The 17,337-nt window shown below is 52.7% G+C and overlaps 1 protein-coding gene across 3 annotated transcripts; it reads left to right on the top strand.

The window, feature by feature from the left end:
• The first annotated feature begins 1,416 nt into the window (after nt 1-1,416).
• Nucleotides 1,417-14,714, top strand: C5H17orf58 (chromosome 5 C17orf58 homolog). Of its 3 annotated transcripts, none has more exons than XM_075348021.1 (5): nt 1,417-1,591; nt 9,290-9,583; nt 9,757-9,834; nt 9,905-10,087; nt 11,685-11,956. In XM_075348021.1, the coding sequence occupies exons 1-5, from the start codon at nt 1,513-1,515 to the stop codon at nt 11,873-11,875; spliced, it is 825 nt and encodes a 274-aa protein (XP_075204136.1). In that variant the 5' UTR covers nt 1,417-1,512; the 3' UTR covers nt 11,876-11,956. The 3 variants fall into 3 exon arrangements, with proteins under 3 accessions (XP_075204136.1, XP_075204137.1, XP_075204135.1); XM_075348020.1 differs by having other exon boundaries at nt 1,418-1,591; nt 9,905-10,169; nt 11,685-14,714; XM_075348022.1 differs by lacking the exon at nt 9,290-9,583 and having other exon boundaries at nt 9,905-10,169; nt 11,685-14,714.
• The last annotated feature ends 2,623 nt before the right edge of the window (nt 14,715-17,337 follow it).

Raw genomic sequence — 17,337 nt, 5'->3', positions numbered from 1 at the left:
ATTAACCCCTCACCTGCCAGTAACGGAGAGCATTAACCCCTCACCTGCCGGTAACGGAGAGCATTAACCCCTCACCTGCCGGTAACGGAGAGCATTAACCCCTCACCTGCCAGTAACGGAGAGCATTAACCCCTCACCTGCCGGTAACGGAGAGTATTAACCCCTCACCTGCCGGTAACGGAGAGCATTAACCCCTCACCTGCCGGTAGCAGAGTATTAACCCCTCAGCTGCCGGTAACAGAGAGTATTAACCCCTCAGCTGCCGGTAACTGGAGAGCAATAACCCCTCACCTGCCGGTAACAGAGAGTATTAACCCCTCACCTGCCGGTAACAGAGCAATAACCCCTCACCTGCCGGTAACGGAGAGCATTAACCCCTCACCTGCCGGTAACAGAGAGTATTAACCCCTCAGCTGCCAGTAACGGAGAGCATTAACCCCTCACCTGCCAGTAACAGAGAGTATTAACCCCTAAACTGCCGGTAACGGAGAGCATTAACCCCTCAGCTGCCGGGGTAACAGAGTATTAACCCCTCACCTGCCGGTAACTGGAGAGCGTTAACCCCTCACCTGCCGGTAACTGGAGAGCGTTAATCCCTCACCTGCAGGTAACAGGATGTGCATTAACCCCTCACCTGCGGTAACAGGGAGGAGTATAACCACCACCATCCTGGCACAGATTCGCTCTGTGACTGTTATTTTCACACACATATCATTCATTGTAGAATCAGTTCTCATTTTTGACATTTAATAGCCGGATTATCAGGTCCCGGATCACCAGGTGCCAGATTATCAGGTGCCGAATCACTAGGTGCCGGATTATCAAGTGCCAGATTATCAGGTGCCGGATTACTAGGTACCAGATTATCAGGTCCCGGATTATCAGGTCCCGGATCACCAGGTAACAGATTATCAAGTGCCGGATTATCAGGTGCCGAATCACTAGGTGCCGGATTATCAAGTGCCGGATAACTAGGTGCCGGATTATCAAGTGCCAGATTATCAAGTGCCAAATTACTAGGTACCAGATTATCAGGTGACGGATCACCAGGTGCTGGATTATCAGGTACCAGATTATCAGGTGCTGGATTATCAGGTGACGGATTATCAAGTGCCGGATTATCAAGTGCTAAATTACTAGGTACCAGATTATCAGGTGACGGATCACCATGTGCTGGATTATCAGGTGCCGGATTATCAGGTGCTGGATTATCAGGTGCTGGATTATCAGGTGCCGCATTCCAAGGTGCCGGATCACCAGGGGCCGGATCACCAGGACTGCAGCGTTCTTCCTCCCTGCTGGGCGCCCGGCGCCGCTCATCCCTTTGACATGCAGATCTGCGGTTGCCAGGGGCCGGTGAGCGGTGGCAGAACGAGGGCGCCGGCTGAATGGGTTTGTGGGTCACTGAGGACGTGTGGGATTGTGGCGCTCTGTGTCCGCCCCTATGGAAGCCCCTCATTAGCATGAGGCTCTGAAGGCCGAGGACGCGACACTCTGCAAAACAGCACTACAATGTTATCAGGGGCCGGATGCACTCACATCATCCTCCTCATCATCATCACCATCACAGCCGGCAGTGCTGCACTCACAGGTCAGTGTCTCTGCAGCACATCTCTGTATCTGCGGGTGGAGATGCTCTGCAGCACATCTCTGTATCTGCGGGTGGAGATGCTCTGCAGCACTTCTCTATCTGCAAGTGGAGATGCTCTGCAGCACATCTGTATCTGCGGGTGAAGATGCTCTGCAGCACATCTGTATCTGCAGGTGGAGATGCTCTGCAGCACATCTCTATCTGCAAGTGGAGATGCTCTGCAGCACATCTCTATCTGCGGGTGGAGATGCTCTGCAGCACATCTCTATCTGCGGGTGGAGATGCTCTGCAACACATCTCTATCTGCGGGTGGAGATGCTCTGCAGCACATCTCTATCTGCTGGTGGAGAAGCTCTGCAGCACATCTCTATCTGCAGGTGGAGATGCTCTGCAGCACATCTGTATCTGCAGGTGGAGATGCTCTGCAGCACATCTCTATCTGCTGGTGGAGATGCTCTGCAGCACATCTCTATCCGGGTGGAGATGCTCTGCAGCACATCTCTATCTGCTGGTGGAGAAGCTCTGCAGCACATCTCTATCTGCGGGTGGAGATGCTCTGCAGCACATCTCTATCTGCGGGTGGAGAAGCTCTGCAGCACATCTCTATCTGCTGGTGGAGAAGTTCTGCAGCACATCTCTATCTGCGGGTGGAGATGCTCTGCAGCACATCTCTATCTGCTGGTGGAGAAGCTCTGCAGCACATCTCTATCTGCAGGTGGAGATGCTCTGCAGCACATCATATCTGCGGGTGGAGCTGCTCTGCAGCACATCTCATATCTGCGGGTGGAGATGCTCTGCAGCTCATCTCTGTATCTGCGTGTGGAGATGCTCTGCAGCACATCTCTGTATCTGCGGGTGGAGATGCTCTGCAGCACATCTCTATCTGCTGGTGGAGAAGCTCTGCAGCACATCTGTATCTGCGGGTGGAGATGCTCTGCAGCACATCTCTATCTGCGGGTGAAGATGCTCTGCAGCACATCTCTATCTGCGGGTGAAGATCCTCTGCAGCACATCTCTATCTGCGGGTGGAGATCCTCTGCAGCACATCTCTATCTGCGGGTGGAGATGCTCTGCAGCACATCTCTATCTGCGGGTGGAGATCCTCTGCAGCACATCTCTATCTGCTGGTGGAGAAGCTCTGCAGCACATCTCATATCTGCTGGTGGAGATGCTCTGCAGCACATCTGTATCTGCGAGTGGAGATGCTCTGCAGCATATCTCTATCTGCGGGTGAAAATGCTCTGCAGCACATCTCTATCTGCTGGTGAAGATGCTCTGCAGCACATCTCTATCTGTGGGTGGAGAAGCTCTGCAGCACATCTCTATCTGCGGGTGAAGATCCTCTGCAGCACATCTCTATCTGCGGGTGGAGATCCTCTGCAGCACATCTCTATCTGCGGGTGGAGATGCTCTGCAGCACATCTCTATCTGCGGGTGGAGATCCTCTGCAGCACATCTCTATCTGCTGGTGGAGAAGCTCTGCAGCACATCTCATATCTGCGGGTGGAGATGCTCTGCAGCTCATCTCTGTATCTGCGGGTGAAGATGCTCTGCAGCACATCTGTATCTGCGGGTGGAGATGCTCTGCAGCACATCTGTATCTGCGGGTGGAGATGCTCTGCAGCACATCTCATATCTGCGGGTGGAGATGCTCTGCAGCACATCTCTGTATCTGCGGGTGAAGATGCTCTGCAGCACATCTCTATCTGCGGGTGGAGATGCTCTGCAGCACATCTCTATCTGCGAGTGGAGATGCTCTGCAGCACATCTCTATCTGCGGGTGGAGATGCTCTGCAGCTCATCTCTGTATCTGCGGGTGGAGATGCTCTGCAGCACATCTGTATCTGCGGGTGGAGATGCTCTGCAGCACATCTCATATCTGCGGGTGGAGATGCTCTGCAGCACATCTCATATCTGCGGGTGGAGATGCTCTGCAACACATCTCTATCTGCGAGTGGAGATGCTCTGCAGCACATCTCTATCTGCGGGTGGAGATCCTCTGCAGCACATCTCTATCTGCGGGTGGAGATCCTCTGCAGCACATCTCTATCTGCGGGTGGAGATGCTCTGCAGCACATCTCTATCTGCGGGTGGAGATCCTCTGCAGCACATCTCTATCTGTGGGTGGAGATGCTCTGCAGCACATCTCTATCTGTGGGTGGAGATGCTCTGCAGCACATCTCATATCTGCTGGTGGAGATGCTCTGCAGCACATCTCTATCTGCGGGTGGAGATCCTCTGCAGCACATCTCTATCTGTGGGTGGAGATGCTCTGCAGCACATCTCTATCTGTGGGTGGAGATGCTCTGCAGCACATCTCTATCTGCGGGTGGAGATGCTCTGCAGCACATCTCTATCTGCAAGTGGAGATGCTCTGCAGCACATCTCTGTATCTGCGGGTGAAGATGCTCTGCAGCACATCTCATATCTGCGGGTGGAGATGCTCTGCAGCACATCTGTATCTGCGGGTGAAGATGCTCTGCAGCACATCTCTATCTGCGGGTGGAGATGCTCTGCAGCACATCTCTATCTGCGGGTGGAGATCCTCTGCAGCACATCTCTATCTGTGGGTGGAGATGCTCTGCAGCACATCTCTATCTGTGGGTGAAGATGCTCTGCAGCACATCTCACTCTGCGGGTGGAGATGCTCTGCAGCACATCTCATATCTGCTGGTGGAGAAGCTCTGCAGCACATCTCATATCTGCGGGTGGAGATGCTCTGCAGCACATCTCATATCTGCGGGTGGAGGTGCTCTGCAGCTCATCTCTGTATCTGCGGGTGGAGACGCTCTGCAGCACATCTCTGTATCTGCGGGTGGAGACGCTCTGCAGCACATCTCTGTATCTGCGGGTGGAGATGCTCTGCAGCACATCTCTGTATCTGTGGGTGGAGAAGCTCTGCAGCACATCTCTCTCTGCGGGTGGAGACGCTCTGCAGCACATCTCTATCTGTGGGTGAAGATGCTCTGCAGCACATCTCATATCTGCTGGTGGAGATGCTCTGCAGCACATCTCTGTATCTGCGGGTGAAGATGCTCTGCAGCACATCTCATATCTGCGGGTGGAGATGCTCTGCAGCACATCTGTATCTGCGGGTGAAGATGCTCTGCAGCACATCTCTATCTGCGGGTGGAGATGCTCTGCAGCACATCTCATATCTGCTGGTGGAGAAGCTCTGCAGCACATCTCTATCTGCGGGTGGAGATCCTCTGCAGCACATCTCTATCTGTGGGTGGAGATGCTCTGCAGCACATCTCTATCTGTGGGTGAAGATGCTCTGCAGCACATCTCTATCTGCGGGTGGAGATGCTCTGCAGCACATCTCATATCTGCTGGTGGAGAAGCTCTGCAGCACATCTCATATCTGCGGGTGGAGATGCTCTGCAGCACATCTCATATCTGCGGGTGGAGGTGCTCTGCAGCTCATCTCTGTATCTGCGGGTGGAGACGCTCTGCAGCACATCTCTGTATCTGCGGGTGGAGACGCTCTGCAGCACATCTCTGTATCTGCGGGTGGAGATGCTCTGCAGCACATCTCTATCTGCTGGTGGAGAAGCTCTGCAGCACATCTCTCTCTGCGGGTGGAGACGCTCTGCAGCACATCTCTATCTGCGGGTGGAGATCCTCTGCAGCACATCTCTATCTGCGGGTGGAGATCCTCTGCAGCACATCTCTGTATCTGCGGGTGGAGATGCTCTGCAGCACATCTCTATCTGCGGGTGGAGATGCTCTGCAGCACATCTCATATCTGCTGGTGGAGAAGCTCTGCAGCACATCTCTATCTGCGGGTGGAGATGCTCTGCAGCACATCTCTATCTGCGGGTGAAGATGCTCTGCAGCACATCTCTATCTGCGGGTGGAGATGCTCTGCAGCACATCTCATATCTGCGGGTGGAGATGCTCTGCAGAACATCTCTGTATCTGCGGGTGAAGATGCTCTGCAGCACATCTCTATCTGCGGGTGGAGATGCTCTGCAGCACATCTCTATCTGCGAGTGGAGATGCTCTGCAGCACATCTCTATCTGCGGGTGGAGATGCTCTGCAGCTCATCTCTGTATCTGCGGGTGGAGATGCTCTGCAGCACATCTGTATCTGCGGGTGGAGATGCTCTGCAGCACATCTCATATCTGCGGGTGGAGATGCTCTGCAGCACATCTCATATCTGCGGGTGGAGATGCTCTGCAGCACATCTCTGTATCTGCGGGTGAAGATGCTCTGCAGCACATCTCTATCTGCGGGTGGAGATGCTCTGCAGCACATCTCTATCTGCGGGTGGAGATCCTCTGCAGCACATCTCTATCTGCGGGTGGAGATCCTCTGCAGCACATCTCTATCTGCGAGTGGAGATGCTCTGCAGCACATCTCTATCTGCGGGTGGAGATCCTCTGCAGCACATCTCTATCTGCGGGTGGAGATCCTCTGCAGCACATCTCTATCTGCGGGTGGAGATGCTCTGCAGCACATCTCTATCTGCGGGTGGAGATCCTCTGCAGCACATCTCTATCTGTGGGTGGAGATGCTCTGCAGCACATCTCTATCTGTGGGTGGAGATGCTCTGCAGCACATCTCTATCTGTGGGTGAAGATGCTCTGCAGCACATCTCATATCTGCTGGTGGAGATGCTCTGCAGCACATCTCTGTATCTGCGGGTGAAGATGCTCTGCAGCACATCTCATATCTGCGGGTGGAGATGCTCTGCAGCACATCTGTATCTGCGGGTGAAGATGCTCTGCAGCACATCTCTATCTGCGGGTGGAGATGCTCTGCAGCACATCTCTATCTGCAGGTGGAGATCCTCTGCAGCACATCTCTATCTGCGGGTGGAGATGCTCTGCAGCACATCTCTATCTGTGGGTGAAGATGCTCTGCAGCACATCTCTATCTGTGGGTGAAGATGCTCTGCAGCACATCTCTATCTGCGGGTGGAGATGCTCTGCAGCACATCTCATATCTGCTGGTGGAGAAGCTCTGCAGCACATCTCATATCTGCGGGTGGAGATGCTCTGCAGCACATCTCATATCTGCGGGTGGAGGTGCTCTGCAGCTCATCTCTGTATCTGCGGGTGGAGACGCTCTGCAGCACATCTCTGTATCTGCGGGTGGAGACGCTCTGCAGCACATCTCTGTATCTGCGGGTGGAGATGCTCTGCAGCACATCTCTATCTGCTGGTGGAGAAGCTCTGCAGCACATCTCTCTCTGCGGGTGGAGACGCTCTGCAGCACATCTCTGTATCTGCGGGTGGAGATGCTCTGCAGCACATCTCTCTCTGCGGGTGGAGACGCTCTGCAGCACATCTCTATCTGCGGGTGGAGATGCTCTGCAGCACATCTCATATCTGCTGGTGGAGAAGCTCTGCAGCACATCTCTATCTGCGGGTGAAGATGCTCTGCAGCACATCTCTATCTGCTGGTGAAGATGCTCTGCAGCACATCTCTATCTGCGGGTGGAGAAGCTCTGCAGCACATCTCTATCTGCGGGTGAAGATGCTCTGCAGCACATCTCATATCTGCGGGTGGAGATGCTCTGCAGCACATCTCTATCTGCGGGTGGAGAAGCTCTGCAGCACATCTCTATCTGCGGGTGAAGATGCTCTGCAGCACATCTCTATCTGCGGGTGGAGATGCTCTGCAGCACATCTCTCTCTGCGGGTGGAGATCCTCTGCAGCACATCTCTATCTGCGGGTGGAGATGCTCTGCAGCACATCTCTATCTGCTGGTGGAGAAGCTCTGCAGCACATCTCTATCTGCTGGTGGAGATGCTCTGCAGCACATCTCTTTCTAAGGGTGGAGATGCTCTGCAGCACATCTCTGTATCTGCGGGTGGAGATGCTCTGCTGCACATCTCTATCTGCGGGTGGAGATGCTCTGCTGCACATCTCTATCTGCAGGTGGAGATGCTCTGCTGCACATCTCTGTACCTGATAACAGAGAGCACTAACTTGCTATCTCCAACCTGTCCTGCTAGGATTAGAACAAATGCAGCTCTGGAGATGACTGCAGTATAATCCTGATGAGTGCAGCTCTGGAGGTGACTGCAGTATAATCCTGATGAGTGCAGCTCTGGAGGTGACTGCAGTGTGATCCTGATGAGTGCAGCTCTGGAGGTGACTGCAGTGTAATCCTGATGAGTGCAGCTCTGGAGGTGACTGCAGTATGATCCTGATGAGTGCAGCTCTGGAGGTGACTGTAGTATAATCCTGATGAGTGCAGCTCTGGAGGTGACTGCAGTATAATCCTGATGATTGCAGCTCTGGAGGTGACTGCAGTGTAATCCTGATGAGTGCAGCTCTGGAGGTGACTGCAGTATAATCCTGATGAGTGCAGCTCTGGAGGTGACTGCAGTGTGATCCTGATGAGTGCAGCTCTGGAGGTGACTGTAGTATGATCCTGATGAGTGCAGCTCTGGAGGTGACTGTAGTATAATCCTGATGAGTGCAGCTCTGGAGGTGACTGCAGTATAATCCTGATGATTGCAGCTCTGGAGGTGACTGCAGTGTAATCCTGATGAGTGCAGCTCTGGAGGTGACTGCAGTATAATCCTGATGAGTGCAGCTCTGGAGGTGACTGCAGTGTGATCCTGATGAGTGCAGCTCTGGAGGTGACTGTAGTATGATCCTGATGAGTGCAGCTTTGGAGGTGACTGTAGTATAATCCTGATGAGTGCAGCTCTGGAGGTGACTGCAGTGTGATCCTGATGAGTGCAGCTCTGGAGGTGACTGTAGTATGATCCTGATGAGTGCAGCTCTGGAGGTGACTGTAGTATAATCCTGATGAGTGCAGCTCTGGAGGTGACTGTATAGTATGATCCTGATGAGTGCAGCTCTGGAGGTGACTGTATAGTATGATCCTGATGAGTGCAGCTCTGGAGGTGACTGTATAGTATGATCCTGATGAGTGCAGCTCTGGAGGTGACTGTAGTATAATCCTGATGAGTGCAGCTCTGGAGGTGACTGCAGTGTGATCCTGATGAGTGCAGCTCTGGAGGTGACTGTAGTATGATCCTGATGAGTGCAGCTCTGGAGGTGACTGTAGTATGATCCTGATGAGTGCAGCTCTGGAGGTGACTGTATAGTATGATCCTGATGAGTGCAGCTCTGGAGGTGACTGTAGTATAATCCTGATGAGTGCAGCTCTGGAGGTGACTGCAGTGTGATCCTGATGAGTGCAGCTCTGGAGGTGACTGTAGTATAATCCTGATGAGTGCAGCTCTGGAGGTGACTGCAGTGTAATCCTGATGATTGCAGCTCTGGAGGTGCCTGCAGTATGATCCTGATGAGTGCAGCTCTGGAGGTGACTGTAGTATGATCCTGATGAGTGCAGTTCTGGAGGTGACTGTATAGTATGATCCTGATGAATGCAGCTCTGGAGGTGACTGCAGTGTGATCCTGATGAGTGCAGCTCTGGAGGTGACTGCAGTGTGATCCTGATGAGCGCAGCTCTGGAGGTGACTGCAGTGTGATCCTGATGAGTGCAGCTCTGGAGGTGACTGGAGTATAATCCTGATGAGTGCAGCTCTGGAGGTGACTGCAGTGTGATCCTGATGAGTGCAGCTCTGGAGGTGACTGCAGTGTGATCCTGATGAGTGCAGCTCTGGAGGTGACTGCAGTATGATGCTGATGAGTGCAGCTCTGGAGGTGACTGCAGTATGATGCTGATGAGTGCAGCTCTGGAGGTGACTGCAGTTTGTTTTCTCCAGGTGGTGTGGATGGCCGGGTCCCGGTCCGGCCTCTGGAGGGGGTGGTCCGTCCTCTCAGCGCCTCCCTGCCCGGATTCTCGATGCCGTTGGATAATAACCCCGGGCTGAGGACAGCGGACGTCCGGCACCGTAACGACCTCCCCGCCGCTCACCGGAACCGGCCGGGCTCCATCCTCACCGCCCCCAATATTCACACCATGGTGGTCCCGCAGCATGAGAGTAACCGGCCTGGGAGAAGCCCCCCACAAGCCGCAGAGGGGGCCCGGCCCGCCCACCCCAGGCTCCTCAGGAAAGGTGCAGACATCTGACCGTCCAGGTCTCACAGCAGCGGCCTCGGTACAATGTATCAGGGCAGATTGTCCGGGCTGGATACAATTGTAACGACCCCTCAGCTGTGAGATCAGCACACAGTGATGTATGAGGGTCTGTCGGATGCCGCACTACATCCCACTCCTCCTGTCTTGTAGGTGGCGCGGAGCGGACGTGTGCGGCGGAGGGTCACACAGAGGGTGACGAGCGCCAGGCGTTCTGCCACAGCGACTTTGGTGAGTACCTGCCGACCTCCTCCTACATACAGCGCAGCCTCCGCAACCGTAACCCCGGCCTCCTCTGCAGCGGTGAACGGGATCATCCACGACGTGGACGCGGTGGGCGGAGGAGCCACCATCCTCACCGTCCTGGTGACCACCGCCGGACTCTACAAGGGGAAGCGGCTGCACCTCACCCCCGACACCGGAGCCTTCTCTAGGGTCACCGTCCTCGCCCTGCACCGCCCGCCCTGCCCCCACCTCCGCCTGGGTGAGTACTGCGCCACACCGGAGCCTTCTCCAGGTCACCGTCCTCGCCCTGCACCACCCGCCCTGCGCCCACCTCCGACTGGGTGAGTACTGCGCGACTCCGGGGCTTAGATACAGCTCAGCCCAGGTACCACACCAGATCAAATACAGGGCACCACACCGGAGAGGATCAGATACAGAGAGGATCAGATACAGAGAGGATCAGATACAGAGCACCACACCGAAGAGGATCAGATACAGAGACCACACCGGAGAGGATCAGATACAGAGAGGTTCAGATACAGAGACCACACCGGAGAGGATCAGATACAGAGAGGATCAGATACAGAGACCACACCGGAGAGGATCAGATACAGAGAGGATCAGATACAGAGACCACACCGGAGAGGATCAGATACAGAGAGGATCAGATACAGAGACCACACCGGAGAGGATCAGATACAGAGAGGATCAGATACAGAGAGGATCAGATACAGAGACCACACCGGAGAGGATCAGATACAGAGAGGATCAGATACAGAGACCACACCGGAGAGGATCAGATACAGAGAGGATCAGATACAGAGCACCACACCGGAGAGGATCAGATACAGAGCACCACACCGGAGAGGATCAGATACAGGGCACCACACCGGAGAGGATCAGATACAGAGAGGATCAGATACAGAGCACCACACCGGAGAGGATCAGATACAGGGGACCACACCGGAGAGGATCAGATACAGAGATCACACCAGAGAGGATCAGATACAGAGCACCACACCGGAGAGGATCAGATACAGAGACCACACCAGAGAGGATCAGATACAGAGCACCACACCGGAGAGGATCAGATACAGAGACCACACCAGAGAGGATCAGATACAGAGACCACACACCAGAGAGGATCAGATACCGGGGACCACACACCAGAGAGGATCAGATACAGAGCACCACACCAGAGAGGATCAGATACAGAGCACCACACCGGAGCGGATCAGATACAGAGCACCACACCAGAGAGGATCAGATACAGAGCACCACACCGGAGAGGATCAGATACAGAGCACCATACCGGAGAGGATCAGGTACAGAGCACCACACTGGAGAGGATCAGATACAGAGCACCATACCGGAGAGGATCAGATACCGGGGAGGATCAGATACAGGATATGGGATCACACTAGAGAGGCTCAGATATAGCTCAGCACAGGGGACCACACCTGAGAGGATCAGATACAACTCAGAACATGAGACCACATAGGAGAGGATCAGATACATCTCAGCACAGGGGACCACACCGGAGAGGATCAGATACACAGATCAGCAGACATCATACAGGATAGGATTAGGTACACGGCTCAGCAGACAGTATCACACAGAAGAGGATTAAATACACGGTAGCATACTGCTCTGTACTACATATGGAAGGATTAGGTACGCGGTAGCATACTGCTCTGTACCACATATGGAAGGATTAGGTTCGCAGTAGTATACTGCTCTGTGCCACACAAGGCATGGTAGGATTAGGTATGCAGTACCACACTGCTCTGTATCACAGATGGTAGGCTTAGATACACGGTACCACACTGCTGAGTCCCCGACTCTTCTCTCTGTAGGAGGCCGTTACATTATCATGGGACAGATCTACCACCGGAGGGCGCAGTTACCGCCGCCCGTGCAGCGCTCTGTCAGCGGCCGGTTACAAGCTGGAGATGGATTGGTGACGAGTGGCAGGAGCTTCATCAGAAGATTTACCAGGAAGAAGGACAGCCGGGTCCTTGGGGCCGCGCTCTCCAAATGTACCTAACCCCCCCCGGAGACGTCAGAAGATGGAGGACCGGGTCCTGGGGACCGCGCTCTCCAGATGTTTCTAACACTTCGGGGACCCCAGAAGAAGGATGGCCGGGTCCTGGGGGCCAAGCTCTCCAGATGTACCTGACTCCCCGGGGACCCCAGAACATGGACGGCCAGGTCCTGACCTCGTTCTCCAAATGTACCTAACCTCCCCGGAGACCCCAGAAGATGGAGGACTGGGTCCTGGGGACCGCGCTCTCAAGACGTTCCTAACACCTCGGGGACCCCAGAACATGGACGGCTGGGTCCTGGGGCCACGCTCTTCAGATGTACCTAACACCCCAGGGACCCCAGAAGAAGGACAGCTGGCTGAGGGCCGCGCTCTCCAAATGTACCTGACCCCTCCCGGGGACCCCAGAAGAAGGACAGCTGGATCCTGATGGTTGCGCTCTCCAGATGTACCTGACCCCCCGGGGACCCCAGAAGAAGGACAACCAAGTCCTGGGGCACAAGCTCTCCAGATGTACCTGACACCCCGGGGATCCCAAAAGAAGGACAACCAGGTCCTGGGGACCGCGCTCTCCAGATATACTTAACCCCCTGGGGACCCCAGACGAAGGACAGCCAAGTCCTGGGGCCGGGATTTCCAGATGTACCTGATTCCCCCCCCTCCCATTCTTCCTGGAGGTCTTTTACAGTCACACAGGGGCTCTGATTTGCCTCTCTAACAATCCTACGAGCAGCTCTCACAGAAATTTTGCTTGTTCTTCCAGACCTTATCTTGACCTACACTGTTCCTGGTAACTGACATTTCTTAGGCTGCTTTCACACATCCGGTTTTTGGCGTCAGGCACAATCCGGCGCTTTGCGGGAAAAACGCATCAGTTTTTTTTTTTGCCAACCGGATGCGTTTTTTCCTCATAGACTTTTATTAGCGCTGGATTGTGCCGCATGTACTAGCATTTGATCAGGTTTTTGCCGGATGCGGCAAAATTCTTCACTCCGGCGGCCACACAGGCCACCGGTGCCTATGATTGGTTGCAGGCAGACCCGCCCCCACGCTAAGAGACAGCTGTCTCACTGCAACCAATCACAGCCACCGGTGGGCGGGTCTATATCTTGCAGTAAAATAAATAATTTAAAAAAAAAAACGGCGTGCGGTCCCCCCCAATTTTGATACCAGCCAATGAAAAGCCACATGGCTGAAGGCTGGTATTCTCAGGATGGGGAGCCCCACGTTATGGGAAGCCCCCCAGCCTAAAAATATTAGCCAGCAGCCGCCCAGAATTGCCACATCCATTAGATGCGACAGTCCCGGGACTCTACCCGGCTCTTCCCGAATTGCCCTGGTGTGGTGGCAATTGGGGTAATAAGGAGTTAATGGCAGCCCATAGCTGCCACTAAGTCCTAGCTTAATCATGGCAGGCGTCTATGAGACACCCCCCACGATTAACCTGTAACTTAAAGTAAATAAACACAGACACCGAAAAAATCCTTTAGAATAAAAGACAAAAAAAACAAAAACACCCTCTTTCACCACTTTATTAATCCCCAAATACCCGTCCAGGTCCGACGTAATCTACACGAGGTCCCACGACGCTTTCAGCTCTGCTACATCGGAAGCTGACAGGAGCGGCCGTAGAACACAGCTGCTCCTGTGAGCTGCACGCAGAAACTGAAGTGAGCCGCGCTATCAGCGGGGACGTCACTCAGGTAGTGCTGGTGTGTGCGGTGATGATGGGTGCGGTAGTGCCCGGGTGTGTGTGGTGATGATGGGGGCGGTAGTGCCTGCGTGTGTGCGGTGATGATGGGGGCGGTAGTGGCGGGGTATGTGTGGTAATGATGGGGGCGGTAGTGATTTGGTGTGTGCAGTGATGATGGGGTCTCTCTCTGTCCCCCTTTGGCATTAAAAAAAAAACGGATCCGTTTTTTACCGGATCCGTCGCATCAGTTTTTACACAATCTGAGATAGATCCGTTGCATCAGGCACAAACCGGATTGTGCCTGATGGCAAAAAACGGATGTGTGAAAGCAGCCTTAATTACATTTCAAAACTGAGAAAAACTCTGCTATTTTCTTGAAGCCTTCTCATGCTTTGTGGGCCTCCACCATTTTCAGAGTGCTGGGCAGCTGCTTGCTGTATTTTGGCACAAGGTTAGAGGAGGCCGGGCTTTTATAAAGCGTGAAATTTTCATCATCCGGCCTTTCCCTACGATGATAGTGAACAAGTCATAACCCTAACAGGATAATTAAGGTCTGAACCCTTGGTCAAAGATATCTGAGCACACAAATCTTCGAGGGTGCTTAAACTTTTGCATCGGTCCATTTTCCTTTTTGTTATTTTTCCAATCCAAAAGATGAAAATATTTTTATTTTTGCCTAAAATACAAAGGAAATGTGTTATCTTTATCTTTATGCCTTTTAGAACTCATTTCATCTTCAACTTGCTTAACTGTTCACAATAACAGTAATTTTGACCAGGGGTGCCCAAACTTTTACACACCACTGTATAATAAGTATAGAGTAAACACACCCCCACAGCATGAAGCCCCCACATTCAGGATAATGAACCCCACGTACAGTAAAATGGAGATCCCACAGCCCCCTACATACAGTATAATGGAGACCCCACAGCCCCTACATACAGTATAATGAAGACCCCACAGGTCTCTTTATACAGTATAATGGAGATCCCAGAGCCCCCTACATACAGTATAATGGAGATCCCAGAGCCCCCTACATACAGTATAATGGAGATCCTAGAGCCCCTACATACAGTATAATGGAGATCCCACAGCCCCTACATACAGTATAATGGAGACCCCACAGCCCTCTACATACAGTATAATGGAGACCCCACAGCCCTCTACATACAGTATAATGGAGATCCCACAGCCCCCTACAAACAGAATAATGTAGACCCCCACAGGCCTCTACATACAGTATAATGGAGATCCCACAGCCCCTACATACAGTATAATGGAGATCCCACAGCCCCTACATACAGTATAATGGAGATCCCACAGCCCCTACATACAGTATAATGGAGACCCCACAGCCCCCCTACATACAGTATAATGGAGATCCCTCAGCCCCTACATACAGTATAATGGAGATCCCACAGCCCCTACATACAGTATAATGGAGACCCCACAGCCCCCTACATACAGTATAATGGAGACCCCACAGCCCCTACATACAGTATAATGGAGACCCCACAGCCCCCCTACATACAGTATAATGGAGAACCCACAGCCCCCTACATACAGTATAATGGAGATCCCACAGCCCCTACATACAGTATAATGGAGACCCCACAGCCCCCTACATACAGTATAATGGAGATCCCTCAGCCCCTACATACAGTATAATGGAGATCCCACAGCCCCTACATACAGTATAATGGAGATCCCACAGCCCCTACATACAGTATAATGGAGATCCCACAGCCCCTACATACAGTATAATGGAGATCCCACAGCCCCTACATACAGTATAATGGAGACCCCACAGCCCCCTACATACAGTATAATGGAGATCCCACAGCCCCTACATACAGTATAATGGAGACCCCACAGCCCCCCTACATACAGTATAATGGAGATCCCTCAGCCCCTACATACAGTATAATGGAGACCCCACAGCCCCCCTACATACAGTATAATGGAGATCCCACAGCCCCTACATACAGTATAATGGAGACCCCACAGCCCCCCTACATACAGTATAATGGAGACCCCACAGCCCCCTACATACAGTATAATGGAGACCCCACAGCCCCCCTACATACAGTATAATGGAGATCCCTCAGCCCCTACATACAGTATAATGGAGACCCCACAGCCCCCCTACATACAGTATAATGGAGATCCCACAGCCTCTACATACAGTATAATGGAGATCCCACAGCCCCTACATACAGTATAATGGAGATCCCACAGCCCCCTACATACAGTATAATGGAGATCCCTCAGCCCCTACATACAGTATAATGGAGATCCCACAGCCCCTACATACAGTATAATGGAGATCCCACAGCCCCTACATACAGTATAATGGAGACCCCACAGCCCCCCTACATAGAGTATAATGGAGACCCCACAGGCCTCTACATACAGTATAATGGAGACCCCACAGCCCCCCTACATACAGTATAATGGAGATCCCACAGCCCCTACATACAGTATAATGGAGACCCCACAGCCCCCCTACATACAGTATAATGGAGACCCCACAGCCCCCTACATACAGTATAATGGAGATCCCACAGCCCCTACATACAGTATAATGGAGATCCCACAGCCCCCTACATACAGTATAATGGAGATCCCTCAGCCCCTACATACAGTATAATGGAGATCCCACAGCCCCTACATACAGTATAATGGAGATCCCACAGCCCCTACATACAGTATAATGGAGACCCCACAGCCCCCCTACATACAGTATAATGGAGACCCCACAGGCCTCTGAATACAGTATAATGGAGACCCCACAGCCCCCCTACATACAGTATAATGGAGACCCCACAGGCCTCTGAATACAGTATAATGGAGACCCCACAGCCCCCTACATACAGTATAATGGAGATCCCACAGCCCCTACATACAGTATAATGGAGACCCCACAGCCCCCCTACATACAGTATAATGGAAATCCCTCAGCCCCTACATACAGTATAATGGAGATCCCACAGCCCCTACATACAGTATAATGGAGATCCCACAGCCCCTACATACAGTATAATGGAGACCCCACAGCCCCCCTACATAGAGTATAATGGAGACCCCACAGGCCTCTACATACAGTATAATGGAGACCCCACAGCCCCTACATACAGTATAATGGAGACCCCACAGGCCTCTACATACAGTATAATGGAGACCCCACAGCCCCCCTACATACAGTATAATGGAGATCCCACAGCCCCTACATACAGTATAATGGAGACACCACAGCCCCCCTACATACAGTATAATGGAGACCCCACAGCCCCCTACATACAGTATAATGGAGATCCCACAGCCCCTACATACAGTATAATGGAGATCCCACAGCCCCCTACATACAGTATAATGGAGATCCCTCAGCCCCTACATACAGTATAATGGAGATCCCACAGCCCCTACATACAGTATAATGGAGATCCCACAGCCCCTACATACAGTATAATGGAGACCCCACAGCCTCCCTACATACAGTATAATGGAGACCCCACAGGCCTCTGAATACAGTATAATGGAGACCCCACAGCCCCTACATACAGTATAATGGAGATCCCACAGCCCCTACATACAGTATAATGGAGACCCCACAGCCCCCCTACATACAGTATAATGGAGATCCCTCAGCCCCTACATACAGTATAATGGAGATCCCACAGCCCCTACATACAGTATAATGGAGACCCCACAGCCCCCCTACATACAGTATAATGGAGACCCCACAGCCCCCTACATACAGTATAATGGAGAT

The sequence above is a fragment of the Anomaloglossus baeobatrachus genome, chromosome 5 (assembly GCF_048569485.1).
Source record: "Anomaloglossus baeobatrachus isolate aAnoBae1 chromosome 5, aAnoBae1.hap1, whole genome shotgun sequence".
In the NCBI taxonomy this organism is placed as follows: Eukaryota; Metazoa; Chordata; class Amphibia; order Anura; family Aromobatidae; genus Anomaloglossus; species Anomaloglossus baeobatrachus.
This window is presented reverse-complemented; position numbering and strand designations above follow the sequence as displayed.